The 17875-nt window shown below is 41.6% G+C and overlaps 1 protein-coding gene across 2 annotated transcripts in view; it reads left to right on the top strand.

Annotated features, from left to right (window-relative positions):
* LOC144755218 (complement factor H-like) overlaps positions 1–17875 on the top strand; it is a 1175739-nt gene that overhangs the window by 531555 nt on the left and 626309 nt on the right. For both annotated transcript variants that reach the window (XM_078643916.1, XM_078643925.1), the window contains exon 16: positions 12705–12881. In XM_078643916.1, coding sequence (XP_078500042.1) covers positions 12705–12881 — 177 coding nt within the window. The remainder of the gene's footprint in view (positions 1–12704; positions 12882–17875) is intronic.

Raw genomic sequence — 17875 nt, 5'->3', positions numbered from 1 at the left:
GACTTTTATTCTACCCAGCAGTGAATGTATCAATTTTGTACATTATTTTGTTCAGTCCAGATTCTTCTTGTAAGTTCAAGGGTCATGTTCTCAGAGTGTCACAGTCAAATCTGACGTTGGCATTAATTCAATGCCATGGCTGGTAGACTCGGATGAATTTCAGTTCATGCGCAGTGTGCGTTTTTAATATGGAAGCACAGCACATCCCAGGCCCAAATATTGTTACATGGAAAAAAATAGAAAGAAGCAGGTTTAGAACAGAGAAATAAATGAATTCACTGTATACTACTTATTTCTACTCTATTCCCATTACTTTATTTTTACTAATGCATTAAGAATTAGGCAGTACGAACAGCTTGGCAAAAGCAGCGTTGCAAACTTCTTGCATGTGAGGACACAGAACAGCCATTTTAGTTCTAGTGCGCAGAAGCAAAGAAATCCCTCCAAAGCATAGAGTACGTCATGTCACGTGTGTGTGACAGACGCATGCGCGGTAAGAAATCCCGCGTAGCAGCGGCCATGTTAATGCAAGCGGATTATCGTTAGCAAAACACATAAGCAAGCTTCATTCAGATCCCCAATATGTTGTGTGGTGCAATTATTAATAAGACGAAACATGTTAGTGAGTACATTACGAGTTATTAGAGAGGGTTGATTTCGAGCAAGTCGCTTTACCTATGCAGCCTTGCTCCATCAATCCCCTCTTTGATTATATTTTATATCATCACCAATTAATGAAACAGATGCCAACTTTTCACATTTCACCCATCTCAATTTCTTCAAACTTTCTTCTAGGATTTGTCTCATGATTTAGATGAAAGGTTTTCATTTTCTTATATATGTTCCCATTTAATTCTTCAAGTTCCATTTCATTGTAGTTTCTTTTCTTTCCTCTTTCTTTTACTGTATATCTGTTTTTTTGTTTACGACATTTGCAATGTATCATTATCCCTAATATTACTAGAGCTATTCCCACCATTGGCATCAGTATTTTACCCACAAAACTTTTTCCTACATTAGAAAACCAATTACCTATAGAGGAGAGACCATCTAAAAGTCTCATCCATGCACTGTCAAACTCCAGTGGTTTGAGCTCTCTTTCCAAATGTGTAATATTCTTTACATACCCTTTAATTTCGACACTTTTGTCTGGTATGTAAGTGCAACAATGTTGCGCTTTCAACATTCTACAGACTCCGCCCTCTTTTGCTAATAGGGTGTCAAGAGCAAGTCGATTTTGTAAAACCATTGATCTGATCGCAACCAATTCGGTATTGATCATCAAAAATCCTCCAGCAGTGTCAGTCGATAAGCGATCCACCACTGTTGACAATTTACAGATTCTTTGTATATTTAGAACCACTCCCACTGACGGTATTATTGCTCTAAATATATCACCTACAATTTCAGCAAAAGATGCTCTTTTACTACGTATTAGTCCATTAGTATTTTCATTGTTTCCAGTGATTTTATTTACATGATATACTTTTGGGAATACTATTCCAAAATAGCAACTCCCATACCAGTGGTCAGGCAATTTAAAATGTGCTTTGTTCCCACAGATATATTAAATTCCGGGAAACACAGGTTCAGTTCCGTCTTTGAATCCCCAACCCCCAATTACCTTATAATTGTGTTCACATTTACTGGAACCAATGAATATATTGTTATAACAACTTGTTATTTCCCTAAGGAGACAGAGTTTCCCTTTCCTTTCGAAATCCAGCAACATAGCAGCTTGAGTTTTGCCATTAGAGGTAAACCCTGCATTCTCAGCCCATTTGGGAATCTTTTGTTTCTGATCAGTGACCTTACTCTGGAAATCCTGTCTCCTTTTCTCAACTAAATTCAAAAATATGTTCTCCTTTTCGTGTAAAATGCATGTTAAATTATTCTTGTGTGCTTCAGTTATATCTATAGTACCTATTGTTAGAAAATATTCACCCGCATAACGTGTTACGTCACTTTTAGTATGTACAGGATTCAGGTTACCACGTATAGGTAGTTCAGAAAAAAACACATCTGAGATAGAATAATAATACTGCAAGGGTCCTTTCTGGTAAAATAAACGAGCTAAAATACTACATGAAATTACATAGGTCAGTGGTAAATGATGGTAACGCCCTGAGCTACAGATGTCGGTAATTTCCTACAGACATAACAATCACTAATTTCCACAGCTTCTACGTAATGTACTAATAGGTTAGCAAATACATTTAAATGTGTTCTATTTTTAACTCTAATATAATGTAATCCTACCTCATCTGATCCTTCTAAATCTGTTTTCTGTTGTCTGATACTAAGTGCCTTTTCGTGTATATCTATCTTTTCTGGTGCATCTACCTTCTCATATATGTTAGTGTTATTCTTCATGTCTCCACTCATTATATACGGAATAGCTACTGTTAGTCCTAACCATACTAGGAGTACTATTACTATACTACATGTGCATATTCTACAGCATGTTTTCAAACAGTTTCTTTTCGGTCTTCCATTAACAGTATGATAAGCCATTTCTGACTAAGAAGACTCAACCCCTCTTTGTAACTTTTACACAGTCTTTAACTTGGGAAATTTTCTCAAGTTGGTCTCACTTCTTCGTCAGTCTGCTCAGTAATTAATTCGTCATCACTTTCGTCCCTTATTTCTAAGTTTACGAAATCTTCAAGGATGATGTAAGTCCATTCAGGGCCTCTAAATTTATTATTCAGTCTTTTTAAACGTGGACTCCTCCTTCTGGGTTGTACTGTGGATGGTCCAGTTTGACTTGATATTTCGTTCACTTGTTCTGGTTCCTCATTTATTGTCTTAAGGCAAAATGTCAGTCTTTTAACAAACCTAGGCCACTTATCTCCTTTTCTGAGTCTTTTAACTGCCACTGTGCTTTGTTCTTCTTCAAGTGTTCTTTTATTTTCGTTCAGTTGTGGCACATCAATGTTGTCTTCTGTATCCCTTTCTATCTGACTAGATCCAGGTCTTATTTCTGTTTCTTCTGTCTGGTTACTAATCTGGCCTTGTTCAGGTGTTTGCTGAATTTGACTTGGACTTTGATTTGTTTCGCCTTCTTCTTCCTGAACACTGTTTTCTACACCTATCTGGTCCTGCTCAAGCTCTTCGAACTATTGATTTTCTTCTGCCGGAGCTTCCGCCCTAATACCTGTCTGTCCCTCCTCAGTCTCTGGAGTTCTTGGTGAGATGTCGATTGTCTGAGTATCTTTATTTTTCCTTATCTGGTCCTCCTCAGTATTACTGTTAGCTTGGATTTCTGTAATCTGAGTACGTTCTTCTAGACCTATCTCATCCTCACCATCACTCTGACTATCTAAATAAGTTTGACTTCTGGTTCTTACGTATTCTGCAGGTATATCAACTACTGGAATCCAATAATCTTGACTGGTGCTCAGTTGTTCCTCTTCAACTACTTCAGGATGGATATCTTGAGACCCCTCAGCTGCACAACCTTCAGCTCAGTTTCATCAGGTTCAGTCACTCTTTTTGTGCGACTGGCATGATTCCAGTGTGGAACTCCTTCGCACTTTACAGCTGTTGTGGTAACCAGAAATACTTGTCGTGGTTTTCCCCACCTTGGTGCAAGGCAAGATTTTCGAGTGTGTTTCTTTAACTCTACCCAATCACCTGGGTTCCGGTCATGTGCTGGAGTTGCTTGTCTGGCGACAGCCTCTTCCCCAACCTGGTGAGAGATAGAACGCACTTGGTCAGCTAGTTCTTTGCAGTACTCCAGTACTAAATCATCAGATATATTTATCAGCTTGTGTCCTGGCACCCATGCTTGCCTCATTGCTCTTCCCATTAGTATTTCATGAGGACTCAAGCCTGTGTTCGATTCTGGAATACTTCTGAGTCCCATCAGAACAAGAGGTAAAGCATCTGGCCACTCTAATCGGGTAGATTCATACATCTTTCCTAATCTTGACTTGATTGTGCCATTTAGTTGTTCTACCACTCCAGAAGCCTCTGGGCGGTAGGCACAGTGCAGCTTTTGCTTTATGTTGAATGCTTCACAGATTAGGCCAATTATTTCATTATTAAAATGACAGCCTCGGTCTGATTCAATTGTTACTGGAAAACCGAACCTCGGAATGAGTTCTCTGAGTAAGAGTTTGGCTACAGTGAGGCTATCATTCCTACGTGTAGGGTAAGCTTCCACCCATTTTGAAAATAGGCAGACAATGACAAGGATGTATTTTAGTCCTCGACAAGGGGGTAACTGAATGAAATCAATCTGTAATCGTATGAAGGGACCGTCTGCTTTTCCAATCTTTCCTGGTAACACTACAGTTTTCTTCCCAGGATTCATTTGTTGACAAATTAAACACTTGTGGCAAAGTGCTTCTGCTATGTTTCTGAATTTCGCATTGAACCATGATTGTCTGAACAACCGTATCATGGCATCCTGCCCCAAATGAGAATCTCTGTGGTACATCCTAGCCATAGGATCAAGCATACAGTCTGGTAACACAGGCCTACCATCAAGGTAAACAATGAAACCATCTTCAGCCCTTTTCTGACAACCTATCTTTCTCCAATCCTCCTTTTTCTTTGGTTCTGCCTCATTCTGCAAATCTCTCACTTCTTCCCACGTTCTCACACCATCAAGCAAAATAAGTTGGCAGCTGTTTCCACCCGCTTCAATTTTCTTGTTTACAGTAATTTTAAATTTGGCACAATGTTGGGCTAACTGGTCAGCATATCGGTTACCAACTGTTACTTTATCATTTCCGGATTGATGAGCAACACACTTGACCACAGCCACTTCTTTTGACAATTGGTTTGCTTCCAGCAAATCTTTTACATAATGACCATTTTTAATACGAGTACCTGAAGAAGTCAGAAACTCCCTCTGCATCCAGAGTTGGCCAAATTCGTGCACAACCCTGTAACCATACTGGCTATCAGTGTAAATGGTTACTTTCCACTTTTCCCAAATTTGCAAGCTTTTGTTAATGCAACCAATTCGGCTACTTGTGCAGACTTGACTCCAGGATAGGATGCTTCAACTGGACCCCCCAACATGCACACTGCATAGGCAGCACTCAGACCTCCTTCCTCATGTCTCATGCACGAGCCATCTACAAATAGTTTGTACTCTGAATTTATTAATGGTTGTTCTCTTATGTCAGGACGTGGTTTTGTACTGTATTCTGTTAAGTCGATGCAATCATGTCCGACTTCTCCCTTCACTTCTGCAAAATGTGAATCAGGCAGCAGGGTTGCTGGGTTTAAAATATTACACCTAGCAACAGTTACATTTCCTGCACCTACAAGGATTAGCTCATACTTAGTCAGCCGACTAGGAGTTAGGTACTGAGTCTTGGTCCTTGTTAACAAAATCACAACTGCATGTGGAACATACACTGTCACTGGATGTCCCATAATAATGGACTCACTTTGCTCAAGGCCTATGCAGGTTGCAGTTACTGCTTTTAGACATCCTGGCAATGCGGATGCCACTGGGTCCAGTGTGGAGGAAAAATATGCCACAGGACGTCTCATTAGACCGTGAGTTTGGGTCAGAACTGAAAGTGCACAATTATCTCGAGTGTCACAGAACAGTGCAAAATCTTTTGAATAGTCAGACATCAGTAGTGCTGGAGCAGTACATAGACATTCTCGTAATTTTATGAAAGCAGTCATGCTTTCATCATCCCATCCTACTGGGTCTCTTGCTCTCTTCTTTGTCATTTGTATCAATGGTTTTGCTAGGCCTGCAAATCCCACAATCCACTGCCTGCAATATCCTACAGATATAGAGCTCCAAGAAACATTCTGATCTCTTTCTGAGTTTGAGGCAAATTCATGTTTTTAATTATTCTGATCCTTTTTGAGGTGACTCTTCTGACCCCTCTTTCTATCGGGTGCCCCAGATATTTCACTGACGTGGTGCAAAATTGTAATTTCTCAGGGGACACTTTGTGTCCTCCTTCACCCAAATGATTCAGCAAAGCTGAATCATTTGAGCTGAGCTGTGGGGTTCCTCAGGGCTCGGCCCTGAGCCCCACGCTCTTTAATGTCTACATGAGTCCTCTGGCAGGGATAGTTCAGCCCTTCGGTGTGCGTATCATCACCTACGCTGATGATACCCAACTGGTGGTCTCTTTGGATCACACAGAGGGTTCATCCAACACCTTGGGGCCCTGTCTAGAGGCTGTAGCAAAGTGGATGCATTCCTCTTGTCTCAGGCTCAACGGGGAGAAGACAGAGATTATGCTACTGGGCAATCTTGCACCGACCACTCTGGTTTCCATCTGGCCCGCCTGTCTTGGCTCTCCTCCCTCACCAAAACCCCACATCAAGAGCCTTGGAGTCTGGCTTGATAAAGCATTAGATTTTTCTGTGCAGGCCACCAAAACTGCTTCCATCTGTTTTGGACTGTTGAGAATGCTCCGGAAGATCCTCCCTCTGCTTCCTTTCCAGGCGAGGAGAATTATGGTTCAGGCCTTAATACTCTCCCGCCTGGATTACGGAAATGCGTTATATCTGGGAGCCCCGGTAGCAGTGATCAACAGACTCCAAGTCACACAAAATTGTGCTGCTCGACTTTTGTTTGGCATCCCTCGCTGGCAATCAGCAAAGAAGGCCTTAAAAGAACTCCACTGGCTCCCAATAGCTGCCAGAATGCACTTCAAAGCTATGTGAATTGTGCACAAAGCATTTCATCGAACAGGCCCAGCTATCCTGCGCTCTTTGGTTTTACCCTACATTCCATCGAGAACCCTTCGCTCCAGCGTCCTGCATCTTGCCACTACAACTAAAGTCAATAAGGCTCGTTGGGGAGGTCGGGCTTTTTCACACATGGCGGCAAAGATGTGGAACTCGCTCCCGCCGAATATGCGGGAGATCAGCGACCGGATGGTCTTCAGGAAAACATTAAAAACTCACCTGTTTGCTAAAATGTGCTAAATCCTGTTATCTGCTCACCACACTATTCAGTTCAAGCGCTGCGAGGCCTTCGGGTATGTATGCGCTATATAAATATAATTTTTCATTTCATTTCATTTCAAAGCAATGGTATCAACAACACAGTCATTTCGAGTTCTGGACGTCACCAGTAGGTCGTCTATGTACTGGACCAGGACTGACTGTCCGGGCAGTACCAAAGATTCAAGGCACTTTTTCAAAATCTGATTAAAGGTCAAGGGGCTTTCTCTATACCCCTATGGAAGAGGGTTCCAGACGTATACATGCCTGTCGAATTTAAAGAGAGGAAAAAAAAAGTGCTATACAAGTCCAATGGGATTGAGAAAAATGCGTGACACAAATATATTACAGTAAACCATCCAGCTTCCCACTGTATCTGATATAGAATCACTGTAGGATTTGACACAACTGGACAGCATGGGACAATAATCTTATTAATTTTGCAGAGGTCCTTTATGACCCTGTACTTTCCGCTCGGTTTCTTTATGCCAATTATGGGGGAATTACATGGACTGCTCATTATTTCCTGTAAAATGCCTCAACCAAACACTTTATTTCTCCTGCAACACCTGCTTTTATTTCTGGGCTCATTTAGTACTGACGAGTATTTGGGTAAACTGCACCTTCTTTCACTGTCACTTTTATCGGGTCTACATTTGCCATTAATCCTACATCTTTTCCTGTGAAAATCCCATACTGCAGGATTCACGGTATGCTGTAACACACTTGGTATGTCTTCTAAAGTCAGCTTTTTATTTTCGGTTTCTTGTTTGGCGAACATTAATTTATAAATTCCATCTTCATCTGGGGTTTGAATTTCAACACCACTTGGGGTACAAAAGATGGTGCAATTCATTTTGCACAATAGATCTCTGCCTAACAGATTCGCTGGACTTGAATCACACACAACAAATCTGTGCATTTCTTTGAAATTACCTATTCTGACTTCCATTGGTTCTGTGCCTGGGGTACTAATCTGTTTTTTAGAAACTCCCACTACTTGGATCGCTTCTCCCGAGAGGGGTTGGTTTCGAATGTCTGCTGTTCTCACAGTAGAATGGGTAGCACCAGTGTCCAACAGAAAGGTGACATAATTTCCTTCAACCTTTCCTTCAATGTATGGACCTGACTGATCTACCGGCAAGGATGCGCCAAGTACACACTCCTCGTCCTCCCCTCTCAGGCACCGTCAGTATGTATCCTCACTGAAAAATGTATCACTCAAAAGAAATTGTGATGTTGCTGTGTCTCTCCAATCACTTCCCTCCCAATTTGCGGTTTCTGGACTACAGCTTGTTTTGCTCCCGTGATTTGGCATAGGTGCAAGTGGTAACTGGTTTTGTATTACCTGCTGCTGTTGTTTCCAGGGTACCACATTCTGCATCTGTGTATTCAAATTGTCATTTGACACACTACTGTTTTGCACAGCCTTACACTCGTTCTTCCAGTGACCCAACTTGCCGCACCCATGACAAGGAAATTTCTTCTTGGCTTCTGCTCTGTTGAATTTTCCCCTGGGCTTACACCCATTACCATCTTCTTGTGTCTGGTTACTGTTCATTTGATTTAAGTTCCTGTTGTTCTGCTAATTTTACCTGTGCCCACATTATCTTTTCCTTTAATTCTTTTCGTTTATTGTCAAGTTCATCTTCACAATATTTTGCATATTTAAGAATTTCATCGATCGATCTGGCCTGCCAACAAATTTTGTGATCTTTAATCCATTGTGAAATTTCTGGTCTTAACCCAGACAGAAATCGATAGATGAAATGCGTCATGTCTTTCATGTCAATATTGCCCAAACCACTATACTGTTTAAACACCTGTAACAATCCTTCATAATATGCATGCAAGGATTCATCTTTATTCTGAGTAGTTCTATCTATTCTAGTCCAATCAGTTTCCTTTGCAGGCACCTTTCCTTAGGTAGAGGTAGAGTATTACCTGGTTGTACTTTTTCATCACCTCATCGGAAGGTGCTCCTGTTTTTGGATCTCCAGGGTATTCATCACTAGGCCAATCAACAGCTATTTTGCATTCTGTCCATAAATCTACAGGAACAACAATGTCAAATAATCCATCTAAATCTTTTAGAAGACATTGCGAAACCTTCACAAACCTCTTGACTTGTCTGTACCATTCTACAGGTTTCTCTCGAAGTTTTGGGAAATCATTTGTAAATGACAAAATATCCTGTCGGGACCATGGGACATGGACATAACCTCCACCTGGCACTTCTCTCATAGGACACAGTCTTTCTACTTTTTCTGCTTCGTTTAACACATATTCAGATGCAGTTTGGTTTGCTTGAGCCTCTTCCTTTTTCTTTGGCCACCTAGTTTTCCATTTTTCTAGGTCACCCCATTTCTGCAATAATGACATGAGCTCCCTAATTTGTATTTTTCTACCTGACACATTCATATTTTCCAAGTCTTTGTCAGAAAATTCAACTCAATATGGCTTTTGTAACACTTTAGATTTGCCAATGTCAATTCCCATATTGGATGCTGTATCCATCAGCTTTTCATGAAACCCTTTTGTATTTCTAGTAATGCTTTTACATATGAATAATAACTCATCTTCACTGTATGTATTCAATCGGTCTAATCCCCCATTTCCAGCCATCATCTCTTCTAATTCGACTCTTAATTTGAATACGTCCAATACCTTTGGCTGTGACTTTGGTTTTTCTATTTCTCGTGTCCATCTTTCTATTTCTTATGGGGTAACAACTGTGGCATTCATAGTACCTGTGGGTGTTTCCATCTGTACTTCTCTAGAACTTCTGAGAGTACCTCTTCTGACTGAGCTTCTTTCAGGCTCTTATAGGTAAATCCATAAGGGAAATTATCGATTCACATTCACTTGCTTGATCATCCACTATTAGTGTTTCTTTTCTTGGCTAAACTACAGGTTGTTCCATCCTAATGTTGTGTTGGGTGCTGCTTAGCAACCCCAAGCTTCTACTCCTGGAATCCGGTGTGTGGAGTCCAGTAGAAGACAGCTGTGGTGGCAAGTGGTAGCTGTTAGGGGTTGTGTAGTCAGAACTGGAGTTTTAGGTCTAACCTGCTTATCTCTGTACAAAGCAACAACTGGGCCAATAGTTACTGGAATTGTCAGGGCTTCAAGACTTGTATTCAATTGGCAAATTTTCTGAATTAACTCACTTCTTTGTTTTTCTAATGCTTCCTTTTCCCTTTCTTGTAATACTTTTTCTAATGAAGTCTTGTGTATTACATGCGGAATCAAAGGTGGTTTGAGAAACGGAGCACTAAGATTACTCGTGCATAGGGGTAAAAGGTCTGGCTTTGGATTGGCTACCGAATTTCCTTTCAGACAGATCTTATCAGGTCTTCTCTAAAAATAATATCTCCAACATTTTAACCTCTCCTTATGGAGTCCCACAAGGGTCAATCCTCAGCCGACTATTATTTAATATTTACATCGCCCCTCTTGCGAGTATTGCAGAAAGTTTTGGCCTTATAATCTTTTCGTATGCAGACGATACACAATTGGTGTTCTCCTTGTCAACAACGGAAAAAAATAACATCTCGTCTCTACGTTCTGGACTACAGAACATGGCGGAGTGGATGCACTCCAGGAAACTAAAATTAAATGGAGAAAAAACGGAACTACTGATTTTCGGAGAACAAAAAGAGCTTTGGGGACCAACACACTGGCCCACAGAAAAGGGCCCTCCGCCAGTAGCAGTCCCATCGGCCAGAAATCTAGGAATAATAATTGATGACAAATTGACTATGCGTGATCATGCGGCCAAAACAGCTTCAGTTTGCTTCGCTATGCTAAAATGGCTAAGAAAAATTCTGTGGCAACTTCCTAAAGGGGCGCAAAGAACTGTAGTGCAGGCCTTGAATGGCTCGAGGTTGGATTATGGGAACATTCTTCTCCTCGGTACCAACAAAGAGATCACGCGACGACTACAGGTCATACAAAATGCGGCTGCGAGGGTGCTTTTACGGTTACCGAGGAGGGCACATATCCCTGAACATTTACGCAATTTACATTGGCTCAAAATGGTCAACAGAACCAGGTTTAAAGCGTTATGTTATGTGTTCAAAATAAACACAGGAGAAGCACCAGCATACCTGCATAAACTGGTTCATAAATACATGCCAGTTCGCTATCTTAGATCAACACATTTGGTGAAATTTGTTGTTCCAAGATTTAAACGAGCACAAATGGGCGGCCGCTCCTTCGGATATATGGCGCCAGTTTTATGGAATTCTATTCCATTAAACCTACGCCTGGAACCCAACTATATAACATTCCGAAAAGGTATCAAGACATGGCTTTTCAACAAAAACTAAGAATTATAGATGACTCCCCCTGGTTCTGTATCAATCCAAGGCGCCGGGAAACCCTCAGGGTAGCTGTTGCGCGATATAAATGGAATAAATAAATAAGTAAATAAATAAATAATAATAAATTCGCTCTTCATTATACGGTGGTGGATTTTTCATTAATAAATCTTCCAAATAATCATCGTCTGACTCACCACTAATAATTACATTTCTTGTTTTTTATCTGTATATTTATTTCCTGCGGCATCTTTTAACTCTCGCACAGGATACAACCCTTCTACTAGCATAAATTGCCTCCACTGTTTCATTTGCTTGTCTCTTGTTTCTTTCGGGAATCTGGGATAAAATTTACTCAAAAGCCTCAGTTTCCCATTCCTCTAGTGCCTCATACTGTGTTAATCTGGATCTGGGATCCAATTCGTTCATTCGAGTTCGCAAATTGTACAAAATTCTGCCATTGAAAGTACCATTTTCTGGAAAAGCTAAAACACCATCATCTTTAGTGTATTCCATCCAGCTTTCTAACCACACACAAGTGGGATAGCCCCTTTCAACCATCATGTATGATGCAGGCATTTTGGTGGTGGAATAATAATTCCTTCTCTAGTTTTAATCGGTGTATCCTTTTTAAAGAAATTCTTAATTTTCTTGACAAATGACATTTTTCTTTTCTCTCCGTACATGATATAAGGATTTCCTCTTATGTACTTACTGCTCTTGTGCAAACCCTAGATACTTTCTATCGGGTCTACTTCCTTCAATTGGACCTATATGCCACATATATTTATGCCGCTTTACTTTGAGATGACACTCAATTGTTTACAAATGTCTTCCAATACCTAAACGTCTCTTATTTTCAGTGACCAATCAGAGTTTAGAATTCAAATAAATTTCGACCAATAATTGACATGGGTGACAGCATGTCCTTCATGGTGGCCCCCAAAAGCCACATTGGGTCACCAAACTCAACGGTCACAAGTAAGATAGCCGACACTCCACAGGCTCGCGACAATGGCCCACACTCTTGAAATAGGCCTGACCTGAAATTGGCAACTTTTGTCATCACATTGATTGCTTTAGTCTGTTCGGTTACAACCATCCCTCTAGCCAAAATTGATTAAGGAACTTTCATCATGACAGAGTCCAATTATTGATGAAGGGGCAAAGACCAGCCAAGCTAAAGATCTGTCTAAGTAGGTTGCTTGTTTGCCTTTTTTCCCCATTTTAGACCATGATACTTCATATGTGCTACAGTGCAAGGCTGTTTTCCGGTGTACTTCGTCCTACTGTGACTTTTATCCATATAGGTGCACACATGCCTCATATAGATTTTTTTATAAATGCATAACACCTCTTCATGTGATTCAAGCATGTTCATATATCTTAAGACTGGCTGTTGATTGTTAACCTAATGTGTCAAACACCTGTGCTTTTTTTTTCCAGCTACGTCATGTGGTGCTGCACCACGTATTACAAATGGAGATATTATAGGCACACCACAGCAAAGCTATCAGTCTGGTGAAAGAGTCACATACAGATGCAAACAAGGATTTGTTTTCCCAAAGCTATCTTATGTAACATGCGAAGAGAGTCAATGGACGGAACTACCTAAATGCATAAGTATGTTTTTATATGTTATATAATTAAATGTACAGTACTAGATTTGTTGCAAAGTCCATTTGCTGCGAGCCCGTGTATTACAAATGTGAACTCTGCTTTAAGCTGTGTCCCAGGTATGGAGACAAATATCCATTTTGAGCAGGTGAGGATATTTTCGTCTCTGCCTTGAAACAAAGCAGCATTAACTGAGCACTGCCTGCCCACAGGACACTATCAGCTAGATTAATGAAGCCAAATTGCGATCGCAATAGCTGCGAATTAGCAATTGCGATCGCAATTAGAATGAAAGGACTTCATGATACTGAAATCTCAAAAAATGTGAAATCGCAAAATAAAAATTGCTTTTTCGCAAATAAATTCGCAGATACCTGGAAGAAGGCCATTAGTGAATCTGAAATTGCGAGAAACCATGGAATCTGCTAATTCATTTGCGAAATCGCAAAACAATCGCAATCGCCATTCATGAAAATTCGCAAAATGCGATAAACCCGTAAATCGCAATTTGCGACACGCAAATTAAGAAGAACACAAAACAGGTGGAAACCATTAAGGAAAAACAGTTAAACTACCATCAGATGCAGGCCTGACCAAACACATTTAAGGACATGCAGCTGGAGCCTGAGGACTCTCACAATGCCAGGACTCTACATGGTGGTGAAGCGGCGAAGGCTACAGCGAGCAGCACAGAACAGACGTAGAATCCAGGAGCGGATATTCCGCCAGCGGGTCACCCTTCTGGGCCAAACCAGGGAGCAAATTTATGCAAAGTACCGCCTCTCTGGGGCAATGATCATCAAGCTGATCCAGGACCTAGACCCCCTGATGCAGCACCCAACAAGGAGGACCAATGCCGTGCCCACACATGTGCAGGTATTGTGCTGCCTGCACCTCCTGGCCTCCTGAAGCTTCCAGGGGATGGTCGCTGTTGCAGGGGGGATATCCCAGCCCACCATGTCCCGCTGCCTAAGGAGTTTCCTGGAGGCTATGCTGACCCCGCTACACCACTATATCTCATTCCCCACCATCCAACAGTACCTGAATGCGACCAAGCTGCAATTTTACAACGTTGCACAATTTCCACACGTTATAGGATGCATTGACTGTACCCACATCCACATCTGCCCACCTGCTGAAACGGAGTACATGTACCGCAACCGGAAAAACTACCACTCCCTCAATATCCAGATGGTGTGCAATGCAAAAACATACATCACGGACATAGTGGCACAGTACCCGGGGAGCACACATGACTCCTTCATATTCAGGCACAGCGGCATCCACACACGACTGGCGAGGGGAGACTTTGGGGAAGGACACCTACTAGGTAAGTACACATGCCCCAAAATAGTACACTGTGATCATGTAGCTGCGCAGAACAGGCACTCACCCTCTGCTCCTTTCATTCAGGTGACAGCGGCTACGCTCTCCGTGAGTACCTCCTCACCCCATACCTCAACCCTGCAACACCACAGCAACGGAGATTTAATGCAGCACACATACGCACAAGAAATGTTATTGAGAGGACATTTGGCCTTTTGAAGAGCAGGTTCCGCATACTTCAAAAGAATGGCGGGGCCATGAAATACGAGCCTGAGGTCTGCTGCCGCTGTGATGTATTCCTATAGGTTCTGTATCGATCCCCCTATTCCTGACCCTGTTCTGGTTAACAAGTTAACTAGCAGCCATCCCATGATGCAGAAACCGTTATCTGATTAAGCCACACCACGGCACAGGAACGTGTTATCTGATTAGGTCATAACGCTTGCCATCTAATTAGACAAGCAATATTCCTCCAGCCCCTGATAAGGCATACGGAGTTCTCAAAACAAATCAAACCTGTGACAACCTGGGAAAAACCCTGCGGCCATTGTTTTGATTTCACCGAGAACTTCAGCAAAAGAATGTGCTAACGACCAGTTCGTATGACATCCTTATTGACGTATCTATGTCCATCCTTACGTCAATCTCGGCACCTTACAGGTATAAATATTACCGATATTGCCTTAAGCAAACACACGCGGTGGTGACGAGATCGGAGCAGCCAGACTTGCCGAAGCCCAGAGCAGAGCAGACCCCGCTGGCGCAGCCCCGCCTTCCTGACGCGCTGAGAACGAGACACTGCCTTTCTCCTGCCGAGAAATCCAGCTCCGGCGCTTCCGAGCAGCCCTTGCAGGCAGCTTGGAATATCGAGACCAAAGACGAGAGATACCATCCCTCAACCATCCTAGATTCCAGGTACAGAACTGAATAACCCCTTTCAGAGAATTCTTGAGTCAGTCACTTGGCAAAACAAACTTAACTTAAACTGCTACTTTCTATTCCCGCCCACGTATTAGGCTTAGGTCAGGTACACTGGGGTAGGCGTAGTTAGAAACACCAGTTGAGTACGATTAGTCAAATGTATATGTGTATGTATATATTCTGTCCATTTTAAACCACCATATGGCTTAGAAACCATATAAATGTTTTTACAGTATTATTTTATACTTCTGCTTTTATTGTATGCACTTTACTTAACCATAAGTATTGCGATAATATCGATCCATTTCTCTTGTACGAGAAAAGAGACTGATCAATAAATAACATCTTTTATTGAACACGCCCGTCTCTTCCTTTTCTCTACAATCTGGTGAGACTAAGAATGCACGTACTGACTGAGTAAAATAAGTTGTCTTTTGTTTTCACACGACTCTAGAGATACGCTCTTGATTAGGGGAGAGCAAAGTTGTCATGTTCTATGGTTGTCAGAAACTAAATCCCTTCTTGTCTATCCAGGGAGGTTCAACTCCTCCTTGCCTATTCGAGAAAGTTTCTAGTGAACTCTGAGCTAGCTGGCAAACCCAAAACTTTAAGTCTAATATCGACAATAGAAGACCTAGTTAACGTCTGGTCTAGGCCTATAATGCGCAGAGCCTATTGGGATAATAGGAACTATACTACATGGCGCCCAAACGTTTGGAAAGGCGATAAAACTAACGCAAGACATTAGAGTAACTCAGTCGTGCTTTTTCACTCAGACCCCTTTTTTCCCATAATACTCCAAAGACGTCTGGAGTGGGTGAAAGGTAATATCCGCCAAACCTCGCAGGAGGAAACTCCTATGTATGGTTCTTGGTTTAGTCAACGTTGAAGGATACACTGTTCCAAAATATTGTGCATCTAATCTTTGTTTCCATAAGAAACCTGATCTGCAAACAAACGGAATAACCTTCTGGACAATACAATGTCAGACAGCGAAGGAGAAAGAGAGAGAGCTAGATTAGCAGCTGAACTAATAGCAGCTGATAATACTATGCAAGAAGCGGACCCGGATATAATACTCATCCCGGTCAACATAAGAAAATCTATAACTTTAAAACTTATAGAAAATGGACTGACACCTAGAGGTGGCACAGTCATATTCGTAATAGAGGCACACGAATATCGGCAGACAGAGGTATTCTATTCATGGATACACTTTCCAGCAGCAAACGCTGTAACAAAGCACTTCCACTATTACAAAACAGAGGAACCTCCTAATGAATACACTCCTTTCGAGGAGGTGGAAGTACCACTTAAATTTCAAGAGCACCTGCTCTTGTTTAATGGCGCCCTAAAACATAATAATCACATCACCAGGCTCGGTCCATTAGGTAGACCAGGAGCAACGTGGCCCGTCCTAGCCGGATACATACCACATCCAGACATCGAAAGAATGTCTGCAGCAGATCTTTTAATACAACTAAAACAATTAATAAAAGTACATAGACAATTAGTCCAATATGTAATGCGGACTTCAACAATCCAACCAGCAATTAAAATTCCACAGATGACCCCTCATCAGGGGAACACAAATAAAATTACACCACAGAACATACAGTCCTGCCTAGGTAAAGTACCAGCTAAACGGGAACAAATACCATTCTGGTTAGCACAAAAAATCACCCAAATACAGGCGGTGTTTCCAGACACCACCCCGTTAGAAAAACACAGGATTCTGACTATCTGTCTTCCAATGGGAATCGCACCACACGTGGAGGACTGTGACACTTGGGGTACAGTCTTTGCTTCCATTTACACAAAAACGCATGGTGTTCCATCCATCTCGGTAATACCAGATGTGCTAAAACAAATTCAAGATGAATACGGTCCAGAACCCGCTTTAACTCTTGGTATGAAATTACTAAAAGACTTCAAGCAGGTCTCGGCAATACTACTAGCCAACATAAAGGGAGAAGCAGCAAACGTGGCGATCCGCCAAAGGTTAAAAGAGACTGATTTAGCAGACCAACCAGCTGAAATTGCCAGAATTATAGAAAAATCCTATGAGGAACTAGGTAGAGATAGTTTAGGTGGAATACCAGTAAAACCTCGACTGATTGAAAGTCCTGAAAAAGTATTTTTTAATAATAATTTAACATCACAAAAAAAGAGCTGGGATGGAAACAAACAATCCAATCCTAAAGAAAAGAAATTCCAGTCCAGAGGAAGGTCTCCTCGGCGGAGAGAAAGATCTCCGGACCAAGGACCCAAGTCTCCCCAAAGGGAGCCCTCTGTGAAAAAATACAACCTTAGAAATAGGGATAACATAAAGAAGCCTGATAGATATCAAGATTTTGATACACGCCCCTCTCAATCTTTTCAGACTTCCTCGCAGAAATCGGAAAGATCAGAACAAAGAGAAGAGCACGTCAAGTCCAAAGACAAGGAACCTGCTCATCTAAAAAAGAAATTACAATTTCCAAAAAAGAAGGTAGCCAGTATTAAAGTAATTAACAATGCCGAGAATACTGAGGACACAACTGAAAAACGGAGAATGGGCTCAGACAATGCTAGACAGCGCAGCAGAAGTGAGCATAGCTCGTAAAGTCCTTATGAATCATCTGGAGACAGTGGACACGAATGAATACCTTCAAGTGGAAACTGCAGACACCAGAGTTAGCAAACCTCACAAAATATATGAAATAACTTTACGTATAGAAGGGGATAAGACTAGAAAAATAAGGGGACTATTT

This window comes from Lissotriton helveticus, chromosome 1_1 (assembly GCF_964261635.1).
Source record: "Lissotriton helveticus chromosome 1_1, aLisHel1.1, whole genome shotgun sequence".
NCBI classification, from domain to species: Eukaryota; Metazoa; Chordata; class Amphibia; order Caudata; family Salamandridae; genus Lissotriton; species Lissotriton helveticus.
Note: the sequence above shows the minus strand (reverse complement) of the source record. Positions and strands in the feature narration are given on the sequence as shown.